Below are 25,086 nucleotides of genomic sequence, written 5' to 3' on the forward strand. Positions count from 1 at the left end.
AAAAAAAATGGGTTTTTTTCCCCAAAATTTGTCTGCTCTGCTAAATTTTGTAAACAGTGTTTTCACTGTTTATATGGGGAAACAACATTCGCTTGGTGTTGAGTAGAAAGAAAACAGAAAAATGCAACTGCAAAGCCAGAACACTTGACGGGACCACCGCTACTAAGACATTTTTCTTAATCGATGGATTTCAGTAGATTATTGTCCTTTAGTTTTCTTATTCCCACCTTTTAACTTACCCATCCAGGAGAGATGTTAGCAAAGGGGCCACATCCGCAAATACTGTGTCTTGAGACTCTGAAGCATTGTAAACTCTGAGGAGCAAAGCGCAATGATTAAATGAAGAAAAAATATAAATATGTTGTCACAATACAAGAATACAGACTAGGGAAAATGTAGGCTAGTGACATAAAACCTGTGACCTGCCCACATTTCTATGTCAGAGGACTGAAAATTAGAACTCCAAGGTTCTCGCCTGCTTTTGGGGAGTGCAGTTGCCTGTGCTGGAGGGAACGACCTGCAGGTGTACACTTGTGGCTCTCTGAGCTCATCCTAATCCTTCTGCCTGCCTCTCTGGCAGACAGAATCTTTTTTCAGGCTGTACTGGATCCCTGTTACTTTCTCCCAGCTACCAGACTGTGAAATATCCCTGCTGCCTGTGTCTCCTTTGTGTCACACTAAGGAAGGGAGTGATCAAGTTGTGTTTCCCTTTAGATGTGGAGGACTGGGAAGAAAAGAAGTACAGAGGCTGCAAAACTTGCCTCAGGACTTGTCCCAGAAGAGTCAGTGGCAGAGCAGAAATCAGAAGGCCCCTGAGGGCTATGTTTAAGGATGCCCTGTCTTTGTGGGCAGCAACAGCCTAAGGTATTTCCATCCCCACCCCTGCTGAATGATCATCTGCTCTGAAATAAACACTTCTCACTCGAGGGAAGACTGTCTTTTACATTTTGATGTGAAATTCAGACTAATTTTTAAACAGAATGAAAGACAATTAAATTGAATGAGTTAATCCATCTCTTAGAATAGAGCAATGACAGTATGATCCTTGGGCCAGAACAATGATGTCTAAAACAACTGCATATGTTTTTTCAAATTCAAGGAAAGAAAAAAAGCTACACAGAGCTCTTCAAAGAAATTTTTCCTTCAACCCCTTCAATTATAAAGCTTGTACAACATAAAATCGAGACCTGAAAACAGGAAATCAAAGGGATGAAATTCTGATCGCAAAATGTGGACACCCTAACTCGTTCATTTCTTCTCTAGCACATGAAAAACTTATTCTTCCCCAGATAACAGCCTGCAGTAAATACTTTTATATAAGACAAACAGAATCTAAGCCACGAATGTCATTAACCACACCTAAGTATTTGAGGTATGAATGTTTATCTTTGGAAAAAGCTTCCTTTTCTGATACCTTCCCATTGTGATTCTTTTTTGTTTGTTTGTTTAGCTCCATTTTCCAATGAGTGATGTGTGTTCTTTATAGCTTCTAGCAAAACAACTAATTGAAACAGGGATTTTGCTAACAGCAAATATTACAAAGCACAGTTACTTCCCTGAGTATATAGTATACTAGTACACTTCACTTAGCAGCAACCCACAGCTTGTATATGATACTACAAGTTTAACTGAATGAAGACATAGTGTGCTCTTTAGCATTTACTAAGCCTCTTTGTATATTTGACCAGGATCTGGCCACTACAGTCTATAGCCTGCAGAAATTTAGATTTTGTATTCATGTTCTCCATAAATAAGACTGTACAGAGGGATCACTGATAAACAGGTACAGAATTAGAGCCAACCCACTTAGTGCAGCATTTTGTTCCCCACAATAGCCAGAGGAAAGAGCAAGAAACACTACGGTGGCTGGAGACACAATAATTCATCTCTGTGTCTCATCCTAATGCTTAAAAGCTGTAAACTGGCCTCAAAACTGAGATATGAATTGAAACTCTGTTTCAAAAAAAATATTATTAGAATTAGTATTCAGTTTCTTTTTGCATCTTGCTGAATTCTTGGCCTGGAGTAACATCCTGTGGCAATGTGTTCCACAGTCTAATTACAAGTTGCATGAAAATGTACTCTCTTTCATCAGGAAAGCAGCACTTGTCTGGCTTGATGGACAAATACTGCTTGTCTTGCCATTCCACTGATGTGCTGTCATACTACACTGAGAAACCAACAAATATGCAGAGATGTGGCACAGTTTGTACTGGGAGGACACAGACACCGAATAGCAATACTCCGTCCTTGCTTTGCATGCATACACGCACATGTGCTTCAGTAAACTTTGCACATCAAATCTGCAAGGTCAAAAGAAGAGAACAAAAGCACTTCCAAACACTTTCTCTCCTTCATTTATCATCTGCAATTGATGAAATATTCATTAGCAGCAAGCCCTCCATCTTAACCAACTAGGCCTCTAACTCAATATGTGTTAAAATGATACTTTTTTCCTTAATGCATCAAAACATCTCAGAGCTACTACATAAAAAAAAAAAAACCCAACCAAACTTAAAAGACATAACATTCACACTGGCCTTCACTTGCTGTTGATGGGTTTTGCTGCCTAATAAAGCAGACAGATCACTACCAACCACAACCAGGGCTAGAATCAACCAGTCTTAGTAGTCTGTTTGCACTACAAAGTAGTACAGCCATAGCTAACTATGTCAGGTTCAGGTTCTGATAGATGTTCAGAAGAAAGGCACGGGGCTCCATGTTACAGTAACTACTCTAAATATTTACTCAACTTCCTAAAGGGGTTTTACTGCCATTGCTTAGCTGTTGTGGTTCAAATGCTACCAGTACCCAAACGAAGTAGTTTGAAGTTGGCTTGAACTAATTTATGCTACACTAATCACAGCACTGACTGAAGCATGGACACCCACTTAATTAGCTATCTGAGACCATGAAAGATGCAACAAATCCAGAGAATCTCTTACTATAAGCCCATATATTTTTACCAGAATGATGACAGATTTGTCCCTGTGCAGTGATTAATGTTAATTTCACCTTGAAAATTCTGAGCTTCTTTTTTATTTTTCTAACTGATTCGCCAATAAAATTATAAAAGCATAACATGCTGAAAGCTGGAATTTTCTTCCTGAGCTGAAATCAAATATTTTGACATTTATTAGTTCCATAAAACGTTGCTAAAAAAATAAACATTTTTGAGTTCATAAGAACCATATGCTCTTCTGTTTATAAAAAAGAGCTGTGCTGGGACACTGAAAAAACATTCCCCAAGAACTGCATTCTTTGGGGGATTTACATTTTTTTAACCCTTTTCCTGATTATCAGGATCGACACCGCACGTCTCGAGTCACAGCACCTCTGGAGTCCTGTGTCAATACCGTTAACTGCGTTGCTGCACAGAGTTGAATTCCAGCATTATTCTGCATTTACTTCAACTGGTATGGCTGTGTTAAGCATAGCTGGAGGGTGGAAAGAATTACTCTGAGTAGCATGGAAGACATGCAAGGTGGCCATGTACCTTGAGAGATCTCCTATGTCTTGTATCAAGGGAGTGCTATAACCTGTGGGGTCAGTAATGCTTCCCCAAGATTTGCATCATCTCAGGAATTTTCAGTTGTTTGGTGGCCAACACATCAGCAGTCCCCAGTCTTCGTGAGTAGAAAAAAGCAGCATCTTAAAAGGATGCATCAAGGGTGAATGACTGGCAGTGTTTAGCAAACCTACAGCAGTTCAGGCTGAACAGGTTCAGACCTTAAGTTTAAACATTTAATTTGTGTTGGATACATTTGACTTGAAATCAAGTTTTGCCTTCAAGCAAGGAAGCATGGAATTGTCCTTAGGTGTTCTGTTTCCAGAGGGTTTTGAAGCATGGTTCAGAGTACAGAGCCTACTGTAGGAGTCACTGCAATATATATATATAGATGCACAGTTTGCATTAGGAAAAAGGCATGGGATGAAATTTTGTATGTCTTGGTTTACAGAGATCTTGTGTATTAATTTAACTCTTCATTCCTGTTTTCAGAGGTTCAGGTCAGTTCCATTCTGAAAGAACATAAGGCACCTTTCAGCCTGACTCCCTGCAGTTTTCTGTCTTATGGACTGACTCTCCGGTGTCTCATAAGGCACAAACACCAGCTAAAACCCTTACCACAGCTGGTACATTCAAAATCTCTCTTGTCTATGTGGATTCCTGAGCACCTCATAAGGAAAGTGGTCCCACTACAGCCTTTCCCTTAGGGAGCACAGATTTACATGCCACTACTCTATCTTGTTGTCTATGTTCAGGCCATTTTAACTTTAACTTAAAAGTAGCACAGCTGAACATCGAGTCTTACAAGTCCTCAGTCCAGTTTCTGTCTCAGTCATGCTGTGTGTCTAATGCTGAAATCATGCAATCCACCCCAATTCCTTCCCTTTAAAATGCAGATAACATTTGCTATCTTGCAACATGTTTCAAGGATCATGAGAGCTACTCAAACTGTGAAGAGGGTCAAATGAGTCTCTACACAGGTTTCAAACTTAGGCATGTCAGTAGTCTTTACTGAGAGGGAAGACTAAGTGTGTCATCTATATCCTGAAGTGCATTATTCTGTGCTGGGAAGAACGTGAATACCACATAAATAAAAAGAATGTGAACATTACCTTCTAACCAAAGCTTACTGAAAAATTAGCCTTTACTATACAAATCTTCCAGCAATTCAGATTGCTACCCAGGACTACCCACCTCTCAAACTGAAAAGTCTTGTTTATTGATGCATGACCAGGACGGCTGCACTTTACAAGGACAGTTTCCTAAGAGAAAAACAAAATACTTACAGTTAATATCACAGGCACACACACACACACAAAAAGAAATATTTATAATTTTTAACATTCCAGATGACAGCAGTAATTAAGGGTCATGAAGTCCAAGGCCCTTCTCCAGCAGTCACCAACATGTGAGGCTTTTGAGCCTGTATACTGCAGTGAACTAGCAAGACCGCAAGAAAGGATCTCAAAACACATTCAGATTATTAAAGAACAACGAACACAAACTATGCGCACTTAAGTTCATGACAAAGTTCTAAACCCTTACCTGAACTTCTTATGTGCCTGGAAAGCCACAAGCAAGTTAATCCAACCTTCCTAACTGCCACCACAGATAGAAAAAATGGCAAGAGCCCTTTTTTATCATAGGCCCAGTTTTCATAGTGCCTTTGCAGATTGATTTCATACATATCTGTGCCTAGAACTGCACAGAAGATGCTCATTTCATAGAATAACATGCTAGTCCACAACTGTGAGAAAGAGCTGCACTAGCACAATTGCTGGAATTTCACGAGTTTTTTGTGGAATCCACTTTCCAGATGGATTATATAGTAGTTTTATAAATCTGACAGATATGTAAGCAGCTCTTGAAACTATTACCAGAGTGTAATCACAGCAGTCAGGCATGCCTTACGTAGCAACTTCTGTGCCCTTCTGCTCCTCATGGCAAATGTTGCTTAATTGCAGAGAAAAGTAAAGAAAAAAAAAGTGGGAGTTTACAACAATTTGGGTGGAAGCTCACTAGCATGCAAAATATTTCATCTAATTCAAGGAGGTTTCCTAGCTTACTAACCTGTGGTTACATTTACTGCATTCGATGGGAGTGCTGAAATTCCTACTGTGCTTCAGACAAGTAGCTTAGAGCACTGAACTAATGGCCTTCGAATGAGTATTGCCACAGACTGAAGTCACAGAGCTAAGCAAATAACGACTGCATAACAGTACACCCAGCATGCAAATGGCTTATAAAAATCAAATTTCTTGTTTTGAGTTTACAAGTATTTTTTCTTCTTCAGAGAAGGCCAATGTATCATTATCAACCTAATGATGACAACAGTCACTCTACAGAATTAGCTGTGTTACTCATCCCGGTACTGGCAAATCTAGCAGCAGTACAGATGTGAGCACAATACTTTGCTACAAAGTGGCATGAGACAGAAATTCTAATAGGATCAGTAACCAACAGGCTTCTGGGGGGAAAAAAAAAAAAAAAAGAAAAAAGGAAAAAGAAAAGGATATAGAATTATGGAACACATTTCTGATTCAGATATCAAATTTACTTGCATATCAGCTTTCCCTAGGTGAGAAATGGGACAGAAAAAACTCTATTTGTATAACATAGAAACAAAAGAATTGTTAATAGGCAGAAGTTTCATACGAACATTTGTAATGACCTTCCTTTCTCAGGAGATCAGTATGGCCTAACATATCCACCACAGCTGCTGGCCTACAGAATCTCATCAGGTTTCCCTGTCAATAGTGCTTATGAAATCCATACAGCTGTCTCACATGAATGCTGAAGAACCTTTTTTTCACCCCAGAGTCACAGAATACTCCCAGTCTGAGTTCTTTCAGGGCAACTTGAATGATGGAAATGACAAAAGGATACTTCATAAATATTCACAATCTGTCCTGACACCCAAGCCTGACTCCCCAAGCCCGGGGAGCAGTTCAGTAAGCAAAATTCAGTAAGGCAGAGAGATAATTTTAAATGAGTTATATGGAATAGTAGATGTAGACATGATCACAGAATCCAGCTGTGGTAATTATAATTTCTTATCGCTTGTTACTGCGTATCTGCTGAAGGCTATACCCCCTTTCCCAAGACTACTGCTCCACAGCAGAGCCAATGTAAGGGAGACTGTGACTGCTCCTCATGTTTCACTGTCAACTTCAGTGCAACTGTCTGACATAGCACTGAGGCTGACATGGACAGCTTAAAGGATTCCCCACACTGAGTAAGCACCAGGGGAAGAAACCTCTAGCTGGGGATGGTGATAAGCAACTGGGGAGCAATAATGTCTCCAACTGCTATAGCTACATCCATCTGATCTATTACAAAATTATCTCCCAAGAAAAGGAGGGTCTTGGCTATGTTAATTCATGTTTGCCTGGTCCTGTCTTGAAGAAACAGCAGAATCTGGCACCTTCTCTGATATTCAGAGCAGCCTCTTCGCCATCACCTTTTTCTGAGCTACTTATGTGAAAATCTTCTCAAAATTACTTGAAAAAAATTAATCACATAGAGGCAGCCAGTTTCTTTTCTCTGTGCTGAAGGAAGTTAGTTCAAACTCAGTTCAAATATCACTTCAGGTATTGGGCTAGGACAGGTGCCTTGGGTGCCTATGTAGTCGTGGAGACAAACATATTTAAAGTTTAATTCAGATCTGAGGTGAATGACTTTCCCTCTGGAGGTGGCTACTTTTCTTCAGCGACCACAAGGGGAGTCTGGAGTGATTAGGCACCTCATTTAAGTGTCTACATTTGGTGTTGTGAATCCAGACAAAAACATAGCTGCTCATTCAAACATGACACCTACACTCACTAGCGCACACAGGACACCTGGCCAAAAATGGACAAAATTACAGAAAAGCAGAAGGTAGGATCCTAGAGCAGAATCACAGAATGGTTGAGGTGGAAAGGGACTCACAGAGGCCATGGGGGCCAACCCCCTGCTCAGAGCAGGGTCAGCTACAGCAGGTTGCCCAGGACCGTGCCCAGTCAGGTTGTGAGTATCTCCAAAGACGCAGAGTCCACACCCTCTCTGGGCTGTTCCAGTATCTGACTGCCCTCACAGCAGCTTCTCCTGTTTAAGTTGAATTTCCTGTATTTCAGTTTGCACCCATTCCTCCTTGTCCTGTCACCACCAAGAAGAGTCTGAGCTTTCATCTACTCATTTTCTCAGGTAGTGACAATACCAGTGCTGCTCAGTGTCCTAAGCTATGTGGACTTGTTCAACCTGATATGTAGTGTGTACTCACTCTCTACCATTGCTTCAGGAAAAAGCTCCGCAACAAGCTTCAGGAGAAAGGCTCAGACAGTTGTTACTGTTATGCTGAGGAGCTGGCATACATGGGAAAGCAAAAAGAAAACTTCAGAAATCTTAAAGTAGCTCAAAAACTGAAATGAAATACTCTTATGTACATCCAGTAAAATCCTAAGCCCTTTTTTAGACTTAGAATCAAAATATGATTCTCTAGACAAGATGAGCAAGATTATAGAAAAGATCATACGTGTCTTTTGAAGAATTATATGAATCTCAAAATAAACAAAAGAAAAAAACTCAAAGACTAAATAGAATTCATGTAGTCTCAGTCTCACAAAAAGATACACAACCATTCTGTCCAGGTGTCAGTTCTGCCTGTCTAGATGGTTTGAAGGAAGTCTTAACACAGCTCCTGGCAGAAGAGAAACAAAGCTACTTTGTACTGCAACTCCTGTTGTGATCTTTGACTATGAGACAGATGTTTCCCTGATTCTAGTTATAACATGACAAAGTTGTAGCATAGATGAGACAGATCAGCATATTACTAGAGCTTCAGTCCAACCCAGGAACAATGTCAAGCTAAAGCTTGTCTAGACGATCCAACCATAGTTTCTGATATGCATGCTGGACTGCGTTGTGACTCTGGTTCTCAAATGCAGCTCTGCTTTCTAATGTACAGTAGCTCTAAATGATCATGGCAGATAACTGCCTTGTTATGTTACACATATAAAGTATTTACAGGGAAAAATCTGGACAGACAGCCATGATCTAAAAAGCAAAACTAATAAACTCAGCACCTCTATCTCAGTCTTCCTTCACCTTGATCTAAAATTTCCTTTAAATCATAAATATGTGTCTAGAAAATGGTTAACTTGTTTCCAGAAATACGAGCTTTGACTACGTTGCAACTAAAAGCTCAATAACAAATCAAGCCCCATAATTTTATCTGCATATTTATCCTAGCCACAAGCATAAGACCTTCAGTCGTTAAAAGCAAAATAAGCAGGCAATAACCATTGTTTTACTTTATTTTTGTTAGGTTAGTCCAAATTGGCTGCTTTTTGTAAAAAGTCAGTTAGGCTTTTATCCTCCCTTGTGACTTGGATACTTTAAACAAAAATATTTATTTTTTTCATTAAAAAAATCATATTAAGAAACTAACACAAAGACCTAAGGTATTTGATCAAAACTAGAAAGCATTTTAACCAAATAAATGTCAATGCAAACCAATAAAACATTTGAAGTCAGTGTTGTGTTTTCCAAAACCAGGAAGTTAGTATCTTGCAAATTTCATTTTACAATCAAGTCCATGTATACACTTATTTTCCTGGAATATTTTATAAGGACTTTTAAACATGAGAACAGGTTAGCGTATTGAAGGTTACGAGGTCACTGTTTCATACAAATTAAAACTCATAAATTGGCACAAGCAAGCAGACACTGCTTTGCCTGTAAACATATAGATGTATCAGATATCTCTATGAAATAATCCAAAACCTAAATATTATCTAATTTCATCTTCATGCAATAAAAATTAACAGGTCAGAAATGGCCGTGGCATTTTACAGTACAATAAATGGGTCACGACATCCAGAACACTATATGTCTACCATTATAGATCCCTGGTTTTTTACAGATCCCTGGTTTTTATCTCCTGACATATTTACTATTCCTTAGCTGGCTTTTCATGTGCTCCATTAGTTTCCTAATTGCATATATATATATATGTCTCTCTCTAAGTATCCACTTTATGCAACCGAGATCTGCCTAATGAAGCTATAATTCAGGAGATTTAAATGCATAACATACTGTAGGTCACTTCAGCAATATTTTAAGCGCTATACTATAGAAGAGAATTTGGCTAATCACCATGTAAGTAACAGTGAGCAGCCAACTAAGAACTATGGCAGCTAAGAAAATTAACACCCAAGTTAATACTTTGACCTTAGCTCACACTACTGTGCCTTTTTAAATTTTATATCTTGGTAATGGCCTCATTTAATGCTGGAATGTCATCTGGATTTGCAACCTCAAGGTTCATTCTCCTTCCTCTGATGGCTCTAAGCCAGGACACTTTAACATGCTTGACTGCAGTACCACATAGAGTGTTGTGGTTCATGGGATATCATATTGCTCTCCTAATGCATTAGTTGTGTTGCAATAACAAAATGAAGAAGCCTGACATAATTTTAGAAAGAGTTACAGTAAATACTCAAAGGAAGTGACTGCAGGAAGTCTGCAACAGTTTGACTACTGCAAACACACAACCTCCGGTTTATGGATGACTGCACCTACAGAAGCTCCAAGCTATTACTACTACAAAGAGTCAGGATGAAAATAGCACAAATCACCTGCTGTTGCACCCATGGGTGATCAAAGCTGGGCACCGACTGACAAGAAAGTACGTCATTTTTTAAAAAACCCACATGACCCTCTTGTTTCTCCTTCCTAGTATCTGTGAACATGCTTTTGAATTTCACCATCAAATACTCACATCATCAGCTGCATACGCCACTTTTTCTGAAAAGTTTCTTTGCCTGTAAGGAAGAAAAAAAAAAAGCCATAAGGAAAAAAAAGGTACCTTTCAAACAGTAAGTGTTCCATTTAGCTCAGGAAAGTCAATGCTCAAAATGTCTGTGAACTACGCACTATCTGAAGAGTACCTTTCAGAACTGCCATTTTATTGTACACTACGTACATACTAACACCATAGTTAATTGTGAATAAAAAACAAATTAAGGTGCAATCAAGCAAAATAATCTGCTTAAAAAATAAATTTAGAACAAACCCAATTAAGACTAATTCACATGCAAACCATTTATTAGTTTGAGATTGTAATGTGAGCTTGTAACAAGAGGCTTTCACTTTAGAACATTAAAGTGAAAAACACCCTCTTTTTAGGTATTTGTCCCTGATGTTGCATCCATTACTAGTTGAAAAACTGACTGGGATTGCTAAGGTGTATAAATTCATTCATGTGTGTAAGCATTTTGAGAATCAGTCCTTAGTTTTACAACTAATTTTTATTTAAATTACTTTTTGATAAGCTAAGAAATGTTAGTCTTAACAATTGTTTGTTTGGCCCAGCCCATCCTGTTTTACACTGCAGTTCAGCACCTGACTGCACTATTCCATATAGCTACAAAACCAGCAAGTGAGTTCCTTCCCAGGTATATCGAGCAGAGGTTAATGCAAGTTTCCCCTTCAAGCTCCTTGAAATTTCCTGTCTGCTTTTTTTAATGTTGTTTTAATTAAAACAATTCTGTATTTTTTTAAAGATTTGCCAAAAATTAATAAACTTTAAAACACTGAATGTACTCTTTCAGAATTACCAGTCAGTAAAAGTAAAATAAAGCCCTAAATCAGTTATTTAGTGATAGGGTAAATGATAATGTTACTGGTTTCTAGCCACCCACCTAGTTTCCCCTTTCTTTCTTTCTTTGTGTATGTTTCAACCCCTACCTTCTTTCATGTTAATCATCTATGGAGAATTCAGCTTGTTATAGCACACGCTTGCATCTAATCCCTCTTTTCCTTTTGGATCTTGGAATGTTTTGACACTTCAGTTACAGTAAGTGTATTAGAAATTAGGGATGCAGAGCCAAATTATACTGAAATAGAATTACCAGTGTTTGTGCTGACAGCAAATCTGTTCTATAGCATTACAAAACAACTGGAATGCTGTGTTTCTCTACCCACGACTTCTGACAGTATTACGACATTACTGTATCCCAGAATTTGTATAGGATAGTGAATATACTCTAAACTGATTGCAACTGTGTTATTTCTGCCAAGCCAGGGATAATCCTGACAGAACACCTATGGCTTTCTATTCAGGTCAACATACTTTTAGAAAAGGGGATGAGATTGGCTAAAGCCATTTTAGCAGGAGAAGGAAAAGGAAACAATAATCACTTTTTATGAGACCACTGTCTCCCCACACACATAAAAACAGAAAAAAAAAAAGTCAAGAACACAGTTATTCTCACATACATATAACTATTGTTTTCTCTGTGTATTAATTATGAGTCAGCTAAGATCTAACACAGCCAAAATAAATTACCCATCTTGTGATATTGAATGTCCAGCAGCAGTATCAAAAGGTAGTAATGGTCGGATCCTGCAGTGGACTCTGATATTTCCTCTCAGTTCCTAAGGTTAGAATATTAAGATGTATTTAACACAAACAACTAGAGAGGACAAATACACTGGAATTTATGAAGCAGACATGAACGTGTTTAAGAAAGCAGGTGTTTACAACATCACAGTCTTAGATTCTATGGAGAGAAAAATAGTATCAATATCATTTGCCTTGAGAAGTTAGGAGAAAGTACTTGAGGAAGTATGCATTTTTCAGAGTTCTGGACTGGTGTAGCCCTCTCCAGTCTATAGGGGAAAAAAAAAAAAAAGGTTTTCAATCTGAGCCATTTTCCCCTCTTCAGTCTCTTTCCTCTTTACTTGAGCTTCTTCAGACACATATATTAACTCAACAGACAAGATTACACACTCCATTTCTCTTCCACCAGCCCTGAGGAAGATGTGGAATATAAAACATTTTGTACTTTTTCCTCTCCACTTTGTGTTCACATATAACTAAAAAGTCAGTAAGTGATTTTTCTCTGCAGACTGTTTCAGACTTCAGTTTATCTAACCTGGTGTTTTTCCTTTCTTTTTATTGGTGATCAGTTCTTCTCATTTTGTATTAGTGAAAACAGCTTGCCTGGGATGACTAGTGACCACTGGCATTAACTCCTCACTGCCTTGGAGAATATCCTTTCAGTAAACTGCAACACGAGGCAGAGTTTGGAAGGTAAGTACTTTTTACCAAAGAGCTTCATTATCCCAGGTAGAAAAAACTTAGAAGAATTTTCTCTGAAGGAGGCTTGTGTTTCTAAAAATCAGGTCCTGAATCAGGCAACCCAAAACTAGTCATTTGGGGGGGCAGGGAGGAAGAGTAAAGTACAAAAATGAAAAAAATTAATTTTAAGAATTCTGACACAACTTCAGAAGCTGCAAATTTAGAGATGAGGGTAAAGAAACTCAAGTTTTGGTCGCTATTCAAAATGGATGATACTTCTTAGTGCAATATGCTCTAGGAGTGCATTTGGAAGATACTTGTGTAAAAAAGAAAAAGGGGCTTGGGGCTTATTGTAAGACAAATGTGCCTCAGCTAAAAATGCATCATATATAGACAGCTGGGGGAAGAGATATACCCATAAAAAGTATATTCATTAGTTTTATTGGTGAGGAAATTATGGGCATAATCATCAGAAAATAAGGAAGTGTTCTGTCATTAAAGATACTTACAACTAAGCTGTTATGTAGAGCTCTCCTCTTTTGCTTTTCTTTCTCGTATCTCTCTGTCACCTCTTGTAGAGACTGCTGAAGATCTAAAGCTTTTATCTGGAACACTGGAAGAAGAAAGTTTTTTCAAAGAACTGAATCCTCTGACTTTACAAAATTAATTTTCCAGTAGCACCTCATGAAATACAAGCAGAAACCTTTTTAATTTCTACCAAATTTAAATTAGGAAGGTTAGTTCCTGATTTACTAGACACCTCTGAAAAATCCCATCATACTTCTTGCTATGGAATGGCTATGCAAAGTTACAGATAATTACCACAGGTATACATGTGAAATCTTGAAAAGCAATCAAAAATACAAGATATTTAAAGGCAGTTCAAATATGTCAGTTTAGTTAAGAGTAATGTTATCTGTCAGTGAAGCCTGAAACCCAAACCTGAAGCAACCTGCTTCTGGATGGGGCTGTGACTTGCAATGCTTATGCCATATTTGCAGATTATTAGATTCATTCCAGCTAACTTTACAAGAAGTCAACCTATCATTTATCCTCAGCCTCATTTACAGTGCTACTAATCCTGCAAAACTGTTATAAAGTTCCCTTTTAAGATAGGTACATTCACTTCATGGGTAGGGTTTCATAAAAAAGACTGATCTTTTGAAACCCATGGAGTCTTCTTCACAAAACTGAGGCGAGCAGTATGGGTCATTACAAAAGCCTTCCAACATCACAAATGGTTTTATCTCAGCCCAATTACATTAACACTGTGCAGGCCTAAAACATACAGTCCAAAAGGCACATAAAGTGACTGTAAACTAGTGTAAAAAGCAAGCTTTTAGGAACCCCAGTGGGAAATCAATCTCCACAGCAATTAGTGAGCAGTTTGAAGATGTAGTGTAGCAAGCAGTCAAAACCACCGTCTGAGAGCTGAGTTAGCTGGTGGCCACCAGCCTCAGTACATGCTACCTTACAAAGAAAGGAACAGGCTTAAAAAGCTCAGTATGTCACACAAATCAGAGAACTTCAAGGGACATTTGGCTATACTACAGATTTGTCAGATCTTATTTTTGCAATACCTATGCTGTTCACCTCCAGCTCATAATGTTCCCCCACAAGTGAATGCATGGAGGGGAAACATGACGTTAATAGTTGGGGAATCAAGGTCTAGGAGTTTCACTAAGAAAAATCCCTTTCTTGCATCCTGTATGTGGACTAACACTAATATGTCTTGGTTTGGAGAATCACATGCAAATGTGTTACAAAAATTTGTCAAAAGTGATTCACTGGTCCCTAATTATACAGTATTTTTCAAAATATGAGGTTGGAATCCATTGATTATTTAAGTAATCTCCATAATAAGTATTTTAATTTATAAATTTGTGTACACACTTTCTTGAAGACTCTTGAATAAGCAATAAAGTTACACAATAGGTGTGGGGATTCGGAAGGAGTCCCTGCAAATAGGTGCTAAGGGTACTCTTCCATTCTTCCAGTGTTGAAAGAAAAAAAATAAAAATTACTAGCTTGTTTCAATATTCAAGTGGTCTCTTCATGAGGACTGAGAGAAGCCTACCGGACATTATAGATCCAGTTTCAGTTAACTTAGGCCCTAATTTCTAATTTATTTTTTTTTCTAACTAGCCCTCCTATGATGAAGATGACTGTGAAAACAGAAATCAACCTTGGGGCTTCCTAATTTGACACCAGGGCTTTTGAGCAGACAGGTGAAGAACTTCAATCTGTAGAAAATGAGTCAAGTTGTTGCATTTAGCAGATGATATTTTGTTATATGTAAGAGTGAGCCATCAGTTTTAATGTCCGTCTTCTGTAAAGCTTTACGTGCAGCACAGAAAAACTTCTTGAATAGAAGCTCCACAGAGCAAGTTTCCTAATGGATAAATTATTTCTGAACTTTTAATTTTTCTGAAAGTGGAGCTATATAAACACTTATTTAACATTTTCCTAGTTTTCTGCGCGGCATCAGCTGCAAGCTATTCAGAAGTTACATTTTAATCCATCGATAATCAGACTAACAGTTGTAGAAGAGTGATGGCTTGCAAACATGTTCAGGATTGTAATGTTTCTTTAATTGACAGTCCTGGCTAAGGGGCTTTTCATTCCCTCCTATTCAATGCTGCACCAGACCCTCTCTGTGCTTGCACAACTGCTTCCACGGTCACGTGGAGGTCTAAAAGCAATCCTTCTTGCTGAGTAATTTCTGTCCTGGATCAGCTCCCTGATCTGCTTTGTTTGTGATCACACAAACAGTTATGCCAGCACAACAGAAAGGTCCATGATGGGGATGTGAACAACAGGAGCAGCATAACCTAGGACAGCCACGGCCTAGCTCAGATACGGATGTGTAGCTGTCCCCATAGTTCCCTGGGGTTCTCCACCCCAGAGAGGAAGCGTTCTGGAATCACAAAGGATAGTTAAGTCACCAGGCTGCAGCAGCTTTCACAAAATACGTCAGTAACCTGCAGCACCTGTCACACATTGACTTGGACAGATTTTGCTCCTTAGTAACCGCCACTTTGCCAAGCAGTGAGAACAGTGGTTTCCCCTCTCTGAAAATATGTTCTGCATGCACAGATACTGTTATTTCCTCTTTCTTATAATACCTGCATGGTGAAGCAATCTAAAAAGTCATCTTCAATTTTTAGAAATTCCTACCCTTCCAGAAATCTGCTGAATGACTGCATCTGCCTCAGCAGTATCATTTGCAGTGAGGTGGCCAGTATTTTTTGCTAAAGTGATAGCAGCTTTGTTTATGAGAGAAACATATCTGTAACAAAAGAATAATGAGCACTTCTCTCTCAGGAATTACTACTATTTAAATTTCAGTGGGAAAGATGGCAATAGCCTGGTTTTCAGACTGTGAATAAATATTTCTAAGCAAGGGACTACTCAGTTATTACAGGAAAGTTTTATACTTTGCTGCATGTCAACTACAGCCTTGAAATTAACCTACTTGAATGTTTCTTCTATAATTATCTCCCTCATTTTCAATCTCTGTTTTAGAATTAAACTGATAACACACATTGTTTCCAGAATACATACATCGGACTTTCTCTTTACAAAAGATTACATGTAATTTAAGGATGGCAATTCCGACTGTCATATTTAAGGTTAACAATAGAATCTGCATCTAAAACATTTGACAGAGGAACTGAAAAATGTCCAGACTAAAAGTGTAAGTCATCCATCTAAGTACCAACACACTTACTTTGTTGTAGGCAAGGAGGCCTCTCTTGGTTATGATTTCATAGAACAATGCACCATGAAGTGCAAATTGAGAACAGTCAACAGGAATTTGCAAGGTCTCAGAAGGAACACTTACTATTTATTTACACCACAACAGCTCAAGTTGTTGGGGTGGGCTATCTGTTCGTTTAGCCCCCTGCTTCATTAAGGGAAACATTCACCTTTATTTAGGGTTGATTTTCCACTTGAGTCTTTTTTTTGTTTTAAAGACAACTTGATTAAGCTTTTCTCTATATGGATAATACAGTAATAAAATCAATTTAAATCATAACTTAGTACATTACATATAGGAACAAGTTTTGCAAATACCCATCACTGAGAATGCCATTTGTTGCTACTGACATGAGCAGTTCCATCAGAATCAAATCGGTCCCAAAATTAAATATTTCAACCAAAAAGTAAAGCAGGAGAAAAACGTACCTTTTAAATGGCAACACATGGATATCAGAGCATCACCCAGGAGCTCTGATTATAAATTTGTGTATATTTTGTTAGTTCATCAGGCTGCTAAGCTTCAAACAGTGTAAGCTACATACGTGTCATGTGCTTCTCAGGCCTGGTAGGGGCTCCACCAGAATCAAGGATATTGAAAGCAGGTGCAGAGATCCATGCCAAGAGATGCAGGTGTAGGACCAATGCACTAAGCCTTCAGTGATGAGGGCAGAGAGTGCCAATGCACTGCAGGGTCTGCTTTATACGTACACATGAACAAGGGAGGACCTGAACTCCGAAACAGTAGTTCATGTGGTGTTATTACCTACAGTCTAGCAAGTGGAACTGGTTTTGATTTGGAAGTAAAGTTTTCTCCCTGAAGACACAGAAACATTAAAAATCCAGTCTGTCCTAATACCAGACAGTATTTTCAGAAATCTCTGAAATCACCTGAGTCCTTTTTGGGTACAGTCAAAAGCAGACAAATTTCAGCTAAAGCAACACATTCTTTATTCAGCTATTCTAGCATAGTCACAATAACAAGCCTGAGAACTTCAGATCAAAAATACTACAGCTGAGGCAACTCAGCAGCAGTCTAATAGCAGCTGCAATCAACACAAAAGCTAAATCCAAATTTTCAGTCATAACCTCTGCAGAGTTATTCGTGCTCTAACGCTTCAGAACTCCTTGATGACCTAATGTGAAACAAAAAACTGCTGCAATTTCAGTGACATGTTTCTCAGAAATCAAACTCAACTTTTTAATGTTAGCAACATTTAACAATGACATTGTTGATGTTACATGTTTGAAATGTAAGTGCAATGAGCCTTACTTTGCATTGCTTCATTTTGCAGCTGTATCCCTTGGACTGCTGTCAAAATTTGGTAAAGATAAGTCTCGCTTTGACGCTGAAAGTCTTTTGAAAGCTCAAGAGCAAATGAATGGAGGCTCTTCAGGTCTTGCTTAAGCCTCTTCCCAGCAAGAAAGAAAAATATGTTATAAAGACACAAAACCAGCAGTTAAGGAAGAATCAGTATAACACCACCACAAATAATTTTGGTGAGATATCAGAGTCAGGAAGAACCCTCTACTTGATGAAAGGAAGTCTTCAGGAGTATATCTTTCAGCATGTTTAGAGAAGGATTCTGCAACATATTTAGCAATGTCATTTCCTAAAGACTTCAGCCAGACTTTATGGATCCATACCATCTTATGGTACATACTTTAACCATAACACATACTTGTGACATAACACATTATTTCATTAAACAAAGCCATCTGCAAGTTGAACTTAATGATCCCTTATCTCACAGAGGCACCGTGATGTTTCATTAGTCAGCCTGGTACAAAGTGTCACATATTCTGTGAAATTTTATTTTCCAACTGTGGTATTGACCTTGAATTAATCGACTAGCTTCAATGATAAAACAGTAATCTAAACTAAAAGGAGAAAATCACGGCATTTCTCACTCTCAAAATCCACAGAATATAACTGGGAAGAAGTATTTTATTTTTTTTTTAAATTACAGGTATAGGATTACCACTAATCTAGACTTTTATTTGAAGAGCTTTGCTCTCTCCTAACATTCATTGATCTCTGACAGTAAACCATCTCAATCCACTTGCATCACAAGGAGTTCTGACATTTTAGCTAACCTAAAATGTAAAACACCACTGCAAAATTTATTGAGCAGAATCACTGTAATTAGAATAGAACAGAAAAGTTCAGTTGGAAGGGACCTACAATGATCATCTAGTCCAACTATGCTACAATTAAGCTACATCCTTCTGTTTGTTAAGAATCAGATTTCTTTCCTGAGATACTTTTCAGTAATTTTATGCAGGAATTGAGTGCTGTCCTGGGAAAAGCTGACATTTGTTAGTGTCCCTAAAAGGAACTCACTATTCTATGGAGTAACTTAAGGAATAAGTACTTCAACAAAGGAAAATATTACGGTACTGGTACTGGGAGAACAGTCCCAGTCTCTTTGATGCAAATTTAAGACAACCCGAGCGATCACTCAGCAAACTACTCCCTCTTGCGAGGTCCGCCAGAGCAGAACTCTTAGTCAAATCAATGGAACCTTCCAATGCTTTTTTAAAGAATCTGCCTATTTGGTTAAAGTATATCACAATTAATGTTTTTTAGAGGACTTTTAGGTTTTGATTACAAGAATAGTCATCTTGGATAATGATATCAGCCTACACATGAAATTCTGGAGCCGTCACTGTTACCAGCTTCTCGGGTGACTTTGTAGCCTATTGCAGGAAAACCACTATAAATTTTAAGCTAACTCAGGCATTGCTACACTTCACTGCAAGCACTGCTGTGAATACAATAAAGCCACAGATCAGGTTCTTATCTGACCATTTTCCAGGTTTTTCTATATTTGATAAGCATTGTAAATGTTTAGGGCATAGATTATGCCTGCATCATTACTAAATGTCTTTACCTTTATTGCTCCATGCAGCTGGGTTACAACAGATCTCCTCTGCAATTTCTGCTGCTGGCCATGAGCAGAGTACAGCTGCAATACTTCGTTAGTGCTTCTTCCAGCCAACCCTTGATACTGTTTAGGAAAAAAAAAAGACCCTCCTAAAAATCACTTTAAAGCACTTGTTTTCTGTTGCATTATGTCTCCTTTGTCTCTATAAACATTTGTAACTCAACTATCTGATTACATGTGATGTTGTAAATACATGATTTCTTTGATTTTACATTTTTCTGAGTCACGTGAAGCACCTCGGGGTAACTGGCTAACATCACAATATTCCACTTCCTTAGGCTGGTAAACCACAGCATCAGATTAATAAAATGCTTTTGCAGCACCTAAAACCGCTTACTTACGCTTGAGATGTATCTAAATGGTTAAAACTGTGCCTTCACTTACTGAAAAGGGCTGGTTACATAGCTGGTTTAAGTGTCTTCTGGTAGCTAAACTAGATATAAGGTAACATTTAGGTTAACTTTTAGACTAGATATAAGGAAGAAATTTTTTATGATGAGAGTGGTGAAACACTGGAACAGCGTTTCACAGAGTCGGGAACAGATGCCCAGAGAGGTGGTAGATGCACCATTCCTGAAAATGTTCAAGGTCAGGTTGGACGAGGCTCTGAACATCTTGACCTAGTTGAAGACGTCCCTGCCTGTGGCAGGGGAGCTGGACTAGATGAGCTTTAAAGGTCCCTTCCAAACCATTCTATGATTCTATGAACTGCATTTAATGCAGAAAGCCTTCTGAAAGGTCATGAAACAGAACAAGGACACATATACACGTGTGTTAACTGCTCAAGTCCTGAAGGAGCTGGTAACACACAGCCCCTGACCTGATGTTCGTTGCTCTAGCTTCCTGCCAACACCAACTCCATTACAGTCAGTAGAGTTCCAAAACCGTACCACTACAGCATTAAGCTGGGTCTTCAGAGATCAAAGCAACCAAAACAATTTTTAAAGGATGTGGAGAAGAATGCTTTCTGATAATCTAAAATTACCTACTATGCAAAAGCAATTTTTATGGCAAAATTTTTTTTTGAGATGTTGAATTCAAAAGGAAAATAGAAATAGTGCAACTTTCAATATTTACAGGCAAGAACGCAAAGAAATCTCTGTAGAGTACTTGTGAAATTCTGCAATGTGACAGAATATGTATTATATTAAAAACTACTTTTTCATCATTTACTGACAGTCCTGGTGCTTAAAATGAGCTGCAAATTCTTTACCTACTTTCCCCTACCACCTGTTGACATCTATCATTCCTTAACCAGCACTAATAGCCTCTTTCTTTATTTTTAGAATGCATTTGTCTCTGGCACAGACTTATTTCCTACTTTATTCAGGCCATAAATTCTGTGACTGCATTTCTCCGTTATTTAAATTAACAAAACATAGAAGAGTACGATGACATGAAAGAGCTAAATTTATTCAGATAATAGGCTAGATTTAATTCCAATCATCTGATAATGATAGGTAAAAAGGAAACATTTAATTGCAGTTTAACTACGGATGACATCTGCAAAAACAACAATACAGTGTCCTGGAACTCTTAGAATAAAGAAAGATTATATTTTCTAAGAAAAGTACTTCACTAATCTAAACAAACCTTTTCACGTGGCTTTTTCACCTTCACAAATCATGCATCTTCTATTTACAAATGCAACCGTAGGTCCTGCACAACTATACAACGCCTTAGAACTAATATAAAAAGTTCTTACGTGGAAAAGAAATAGCAGGAAGAGATTATTTTTAAAAAACTCTCTTTTTCGTTACAGGCTTTAAGGTCCCACAAATTGAGACTGATTCTATACAGTGTTCATGTGTTCTTTTGCTCAGAGGATTTTCGAGACTCATGTTACTCAGATGCAATATTTACAAACATGCTTGACAAAAATGCATACAAACAGTGCACCAGGATTAGTGCTGCTAATCACATGTGGAAAGTTAAGCATATATATAAGCAATTGCAGTACTCAAGACTTATTGTTAAATAAGCTTAAGCTAGTCAAAACCTACTTTTATCATCTAATACATCTTCTACCATCTGCACAGGTTGCCCTTGACCCTCCATTTGTCTCAACCCGAACAGTAAAAGCGGAATGGTCGATTCTACTGTCATTGAAGTCAACTCTCATCACTTCCACTATCAAGTTTATCTTTATTGCAAATGATGCCTTGGTTTTGAGGTTTCCTCCATTAAAATAGTTTTAGCATTCATCAGAGTTGTTCGCAGGCCAGAACTTGCAAATCTGTGCTCATGCATGTGAAGCAAAAAAATGACTATAAAATTTTTATAGTCAGCTTTATTATAAACAGAAGTGAAACTGAACTACTCAGTGGCATTCTCCAAAGTGAAATCTCAGTTCTGCAATTGGATCCTTTCCGACAGACTTGGCTTTATTTACAGAAGGCTGCAGGATCAGGACCTCAAGGACTGCTAACAAAAGCAAGGGGCATGCAGACAGAGACACATTTCCAAATAGGCAAAAGCCAGTCTATAGAGAAAGAATCTGACTTCTTACGTTCAATAACAACCCTTACAATATGGTGCTAGAATAATAATATACCAGGCTGCAGAAACAGTGGCAGTGCTAATATTCATGATATAAGGATATAAGCAAGGGAATGCCTATAGCAAGAGATAACATTTTTATTAGACTGATGCAACCTATAGACAAACATTTACACTGTAAATCCTAATTTTGAGCTATTCTCCTAAATTTGTCTCCAAAGCTCCCTAATTCACTTCAGCCAAAACGAATCCAATTAACTTTTACAACTTAAGAACGAGACCTCTGTTGACCCTGGTCAGTGTGAGTGAACTTGTTACAGCTCAATCATTCTGGCAGCTCCACCAGCAGATCTGAAGGGTCAGTAGCTGATAGCTGAGGGCAGTAGCTTTTTTCACCAGCTATGCTGGTGAAATGTTGGGAGATTTGGTGCAACATTGCAGAACCTTAAATTCATCTAATTAAAATTAGTACTCTTTTTAATTGAGATGCTTCAATTAAGGTAAAACTATTTCATAGATGTCAGTTTAGCTCATGTTTTCAGATTGCTGGGACAAATTAACCAAGGAGAAGCAAAATTCTTTTAAGTATATTTAAATTACCACCTGAACAGAAACATCAGTGCAAGGTTAATTGCAAAGTATTTCCACAAATCATTTGATGTTTCTAACTAAGGGTGGTAACACTGCCACGCTCCTCATGTGTCTGTAGGTGTTCATATCTTCCAGCACATTTTCCAATAAACTGAAACAGAGCTGTATTTGGAGAACAAAGCTTCATTATCTAATACTCAGATAACTTCTTCCTACATCTGATACATCTTACTGACTAGAATAATTTATTTCTTGTGCTTGTAAGAGTGAAAAAAAATAATCAGCTGAAATACTTAAGGGTTTTGGTAAATATTATAAAGCAGAACAAAAACAATTGAAACACTTTCTCTGAATAAATTACAGTATTCTTCTGTATACCTAGCAAAACTCATTTCAGATGTACTGTCTGCTTCCAGTCAGTCTCTGAAAAATGTTAAACCCACTTTTATCCACAGGTGTTAACAAACCCACAGAGAGGGCAAATGGCTTTCCTGAGGTCACCCAACCATTTAATGTTTCAGCCCAGATTAGAAACTCTTGGCCAATAGTCTGTATCACAACTAATACTCACAGCTGGCTCTGCTCTAGCAGTGTAGATCGATACTCAGAATTCTCTAAATCTCTGAAATCCTACTTTGAAGACTCTAAACATTAACACAGGCTGCTTCTTGTTTCAATAATGATCTAGAAACAACATACGCTTCTGTAAAAGTATACAAGGAAATGAGGGCATCCAGTTGTTGTTGTATGCTCTGCAGCTGACTTCTTGCAACAGTACCTTGCTTGTTCTAGACGGGCGTAACCCTAGAGCTATGAAGACATGCAATAGGGCATCTCTAGTAAGTCTACTCATAATGAAATGTCTTTCCTGCGCTCCATGAACAGCCCTTTTTAAAGGATCACCCTAATTATGTCTATAAAGTGTGCCTCCAAAATCTACCCTTGTCTTTTAGACATTTTCCCTGCAAGCAGAAAGCCACATTTCGTATTTAATGCTTGCAGAGTCATTCTCTCAGTTCACTTTTATAGATTTAAAACAATGCAATTATTTAACTCTATGACAACTTCTAGTTAATCAGTCTATTGTTACTGCTATTCTTTATCAGTAAAAAAAAAACAAAACAAAACCCAAAGAAACACTGAGCCTTAATCTCTTCATAGATTTCCCCAACAGGTAAAGAGGGCAAAACCTGAAAACAGGAAGACAGATTTCAGTGTCTTTCTTTTCTATTTTCATAAGAATTCTTTTTTGAAAAATAAACAATAGTTACCTCTGCAAGTTTTAGATGAAGAACTGCATTTTCAGTTTCCAGGACAACTATTCGTTCTTCTTTGGTCTAAGGAAGAAAACCCACCCAAAACCACAAAAATAAAAATGAAATAAATATGGGTCTCATGAATATTGTTTCATTATGATAGTTTTCATCATTATATTCCTGTTTCTCAACCTTCTGAAAACAAAGACTACCTACCCCCAAACTCTTCAGCACAATAGTAATTGTTCACAAGCACATAAACATTAAGATAAACTCTTAATATTCCTTTATTTCCTATACATCCTGTCATTTTGCCTGCTTGGGCAGAAATGCATATGTACAACATATGAACCACTTCTGCTTTACAACACCATCTCCCGGCCCTTTCCAGACCTCTGGTCGTTAGAGAAGTGCTGTTTTATTTCTTTATAAATAACCACACAAACTTCCATTTCCTAGGCTGCGCTGGCAGGGAGTTCGATGGTGTCGCAGCAAGGCGATCCCTCGGCTCAGGTGCTGCGCCCCGACCCCCTGGCGGCCCGGCCGCGGGGCTGGGAAGGCGGATCACACCCTGAAACCCCGTTTCTAACCCGGCCCCAGGGTGGGAGCTGCCTCTCCCCCACCTCAGGCTGCCTGCCGAGCCCCCAGAGGCGGCTCTATTTAGGATTCTCGCCTAAACGTTAAGCCTAGAAATACACCCGTCTCAGAAAAGGGCGGGAAAGAAAAGAGGTGAGGGGAGACGAGGGGCGGGGCCCTCGTACCGCCGGCCTCAGCGCCGCCACGTGCCCCGCCCCTCCCCCCGCCCCGCCGTCGCCGCGGAGGCCGGGGCCCGCCAGCTCTCACCCCACCGCCCGCCCCGCCCCGCCCTGCCCGTCCCGCCGCCGCGGCGCGGGGCTCACTCGCAACCGCTGCTCCAGCTGCCGGAGGCGCTGCGCCCACACGGAGCCCGGGTCGAGCCCCCTCGGCGGCCGCATCGTTCCCCCCCGCTCCCGCGCCGCGGCAGACCCGGCCCTGGCCCGGCCCCCGCACCCCCTCGGGACTCTAAACCGGCCAATGAGAAAGGCAGCTGGGGCGTCCGCCCGGCTGCCATAGTGACAGGTCCCGCCTCCTTCCCCTTCCCACCAGCAGGCGCCTCGATTGGCTGCACGAGCGCCTCCTGCGCTGCCCGCGCGCCGCCTCCGACCACTAGCGGGGCCACGGCGGCGCCACGCCTGCCAGCCACTCCCCCCGCGCCGCGCCCGTGAGCGGCAGGGCGGCCCACCAATCCTCGCGCAGGAAGGGGGGATGGGGCGGGGCCACGGAGATGCCCCTCGGGCGTGTCAGCGGCGGCACCGCTACCCCCCCACGTTTAACGGAGCGGTTAACGGGTGTGCTGGGGTAGGGCTGGAGCTGTCCCTGCCTCTGCAGCGTCACCGGGGATAAGTGACTTCAGAAGCCGGGGCCAAGCGTGAGGGTGGGGCGCGC

General features: G+C 39.4%; 1 protein-coding gene across 1 annotated transcript in view; it reads right to left on the minus strand.

Moving 5' to 3' along the window:
- KIF25 (kinesin family member 25) overlaps positions 1-24,638 on the minus strand; it is a 42,417-nt gene extending 17,779 nt beyond the window's left edge. The window contains exons 1-9 of the mRNA XM_074820685.1: positions 24,522-24,638; positions 23,638-23,703; positions 19,223-19,339; positions 17,602-17,740; positions 13,079-13,182; positions 11,835-11,923; positions 10,266-10,308; positions 4,703-4,770; positions 240-314 (exon numbers count right to left, since the gene is read on the minus strand). Of these exons, the coding sequence (XP_074676786.1) occupies positions 240-314; positions 4,703-4,770; positions 10,266-10,308; positions 11,835-11,923; positions 13,079-13,182; positions 17,602-17,740; positions 19,223-19,339; positions 23,638-23,703; positions 24,522-24,596 (776 nt within the window). The 5' untranslated portion in view covers positions 24,597-24,638. The remainder of the gene's footprint in view (positions 1-239; positions 315-4,702; positions 4,771-10,265; positions 10,309-11,834; positions 11,924-13,078; positions 13,183-17,601; positions 17,741-19,222; positions 19,340-23,637; positions 23,704-24,521) is intronic.
- Between the last annotated feature and the right edge of the window lie 448 nt (positions 24,639-25,086).

The sequence above is a fragment of the Strix aluco genome, chromosome 3 (genome assembly GCF_031877795.1).
Source record: "Strix aluco isolate bStrAlu1 chromosome 3, bStrAlu1.hap1, whole genome shotgun sequence".
NCBI classification, from domain to species: Eukaryota; Metazoa; Chordata; class Aves; order Strigiformes; family Strigidae; genus Strix; species Strix aluco.